General features: G+C 42.1%; 1 protein-coding gene across 1 annotated transcript; it reads left to right on the top strand.

Moving 5' to 3' along the window:
• The first annotated feature begins 850 nt into the window (after positions 1-850).
• Positions 851-2,440, top strand: LOC125807795 (uncharacterized). The gene has a single exon (XM_049487531.1). It carries the CDS (start codon positions 851-853, stop codon positions 2,438-2,440), a length of 1,590 nt encoding a protein of 529 aa, XP_049343488.1.
• Positions 2,441-3,216: the final 776 nt, after the last annotated feature.

A 3,216-nucleotide genomic window follows, 5' to 3' on the forward strand; every position in this document is an offset into this window, starting at 1 on the left:
TAAAAGGTCAATATTTCCCTCTTCCCTTCTTAAAACGATTCTAACTATAAAAATTGTCCGATTCAAATTAAGTTAAAGTACTTTTAGCCAAATAAATTAATTGTTGGATAACCGCATTAGCGGATATTCTAGGTGCTTTAAAAACCTTCCTAGAATATTAATAGGAACCTCGAACCCTTCTTCAAGTTTTCACTAGATTCCTGTTTTAGTCTCGTGAAAATGAATAGTTTTCTTGATTTTTCTTAAAAATTAAGTGGCGACTCTAAACCAGTCCAAAATACATTTTCCAAATAAAACAGAATGGCGACTTCTGCTGGGGATTTGAATGGTTCTAACCTTAAGATTAATTATTTGGCTATGTGTTTAACTGTTTGCTTGTTTAAATTATCGTATCTTATATTAATTGTGGCATTCATGGCACCCGATTCCGCCAAATGGCAAATAGATTGCATTAGGAAAAAAGGCGGTTACGTGGCTTACCACGGCTGTCCTTCAGAAAAAACACAAGTTAAATTCTTTGGAAGTGATAAACGAATAGTTGGCTTGTGGTCATCCAACGTCGTTTATTAGACTTCACCCCGTTGTTTGTCCGACTCGGGTAACCGTCATTTCTCAACCAATTCTAGTCAACCTAGAGTAGAGCGAAACCAAATCCAAATCTAAGCATTAGCCTAAGACGGCTTAATACCCAAGGCGTATTAAGTCCATTAGTAAATCTACCAAAAATCATGTCCAAGGTCCACGACCTAACGACATATCATATTGTTTGACATTTGAAAGATGTATGTGTGGAAACCTAATTGTTGCCTATTTGGGGGAGGGGAATCTTAACCGTGCTTATTTTGTAGGTATGGATCGATTTCCTAAATTCGACATGGTAGTAGAAGCCCCAGTTTTGCTCAAGATATGGTACAACGACCTCACTGTGGTTCACAAAAGGGTCCTCAACAAATATATAGGAGCCCTAACAGAACTCCTCAATATGGTTGGGTGGCCTGAACTGATTGAAGTCCTCACAGGCTATTGGGACAACGAGAAAATGGTGTTCCGATTTGGAACCATGGAAATCACTCCGACAATTGAGGAAATTCGGGACGGAATAGACACAGTCGGTACAGGGCTTGAAAGAAGAGTGAGAAAACAGGAACACATCTTAATCCCTAACAAGCCTACTCTCGAGGATATTGCAAATTGGCTTGGATTAAGAAAGGATCACGCCTTCTGGGCCGAAGGTTCTAGCGTTTCTTTCATGGATCTCTATGTTAGATTCGGGAATGCAAGCTTTTACGCGAATTACAACCAAGAGTCCAAGGTCACTTACAAAGAATGGGACGGGATCAGACCTTTGGCATTTGCCATCGCACTATTAGGCACCATGGTTTTCCCACACGGCCCGAGCCTCAGTATCAACACCCGAGTGATAATGCTTACGCACACTCTGTTCCACGGGCATCTGAACCAAGGGCAAGTAAAGTATTATCCTATTGCACCTGTCATCCTTTCCGACATGTACCGTGCTTTGGGGAAATGCAAGGAAGGGCATCGTTACTTTCAGGGTTGCAACCTTCTTCTTCAATGGTGGATAATGAGTCACTTGGTGAAGAGACATGGAACTCAAGAACTCCATACCCTTGATGAACATAATGCTCTTAAGAGTTTGAATGACATGTTGTTCTGGGCAGACTTGGAGAAAAGAAGAACTAGAGAAAGATGGGCTCAAATTTTCTCTAAGTTGAGAGAAGAAAACATCCAATGGATGTTCGACCGTTTCATCTCGAAAGATGCCATAGTACGGGGCGATAGACAACTTGTGCTTCCTCTGCCAGGTATTCGAGGTATTCGCCCATATGCACCCATCCGGGTCCTGAGGCAGTTCGGAAGAAGACAAACTACACCTCCAGAAGCATACTACCGTATCTATGTGTTCGACATCGGGGATGATAGAGTGCCTGAGGCTTCAGAGATGCTGAGAGAATGGAAAAGAGCCGTGCGAATGAACAAGGACACTATTGCCATAGATCGATTTAATGCGGGGTATGATGAAACTTACAAAGCTTGGTTGAAGCGCAATATACAGGGTATCTCTTTCTCAGTTCCGAACATTTACCGTAGTGTAGAGGACAAAGAGTCCAAAACTTTGATAGAACTGAGAGAGGTAAGAAGAGAAGCCCAGGAAATGCACGAGCAATTTCTCCGAAAGCAAGAAGAGGATAAGTACGCCCTCGAGAGCGTAACTCAAGAACTAGAAAGCTTGAGAAGCGATTTGGGAGAGCTTAACTTATGGATTGGAGATAAGAAAAACGGAATGTGCCTCGAAGACTGGGAAGAGAAAGGTCGCCGGAGCGAAGGATACTTGCTGATGATTCAATACAGGCTTCAACATCTCATGGCACAGAACAAGATGAGCAGATCAGAGACGGGGCCATCGGGAACATCTTAGCGGATTTCGCCCCTGTGTGGGTTTTTCTATATGTACTTATTGTTATTTGCCCCTGCGTGGGCTTACCTTTCTTGTATTTCGGTACTCTTTTCAAATGACCCCTGCGTGGGCCTTTCCTTTGTGATTTGCGTTTATTCCCTATTTCCCTTGCTTATTTTCGCTTCTTGAACATCATTTTATATGCGAAATTTGCTTTGGGGTAACAAAATGGTTCAATTCTACACATACATCTTTCAAATACGCTAGGCCTACCCTTGGCACAAAAGGGTCCCCTACTTGTTTAGGATGCGCGATATATGCTTGTGTGCTTTAGCTGTTTATGTGATATTGTTGCTTTGAATGATGATATTTTAGCCCACTCCTTTTCAAAAAATTTCCAAAAATCTCTACAATACCAAATACAAGTCAATATCAAAATGTCCGACCAAAATTCCATGAGTCTTGAGTTTCTCAGCCAGAAATAAAATCCTACCACCCAAATCCTAAAACATTACTCTATCATCTCAGGAAAGGTGAAATTGCCGCTAAGATGGAAAAAGGCAAGGGTGTCGACATAGAGCTGACCGAGGAGGATTTGAGGATGGAGTTGCAGCGGCTCAGTCAAGAGATCCAAGAAACCAGAAAAAGGAGAATAGAAGTGGAGTTTGCCACTGCCATCGCACGAACGGCAAATGCGGCACTAGACGAGGAATTGACAGCAAAGATGACAAAATGTGTTGTTATAGATGAAAAGACAACTGCTGTGCGGAAGAAGCGTGATGCCCTCAAAGATATAA

Source organism: Solanum verrucosum, unplaced genomic scaffold (assembly GCF_900185275.1).
Source record: "Solanum verrucosum unplaced genomic scaffold, falcon-dt-bn FXZP01000183.1, whole genome shotgun sequence".
Classification (NCBI taxonomy): Eukaryota; Viridiplantae; Streptophyta; class Magnoliopsida; order Solanales; family Solanaceae; genus Solanum; species Solanum verrucosum.

What these genes read in the sequence shown, in the direction of transcription:
- LOC125807795 (XM_049487531.1), top strand. Translation starts at nt 851, where the DNA reads ATGGATCGATTTCCTAAATTCGACATGGTAGTAGAAGCCCCAGTTTTG.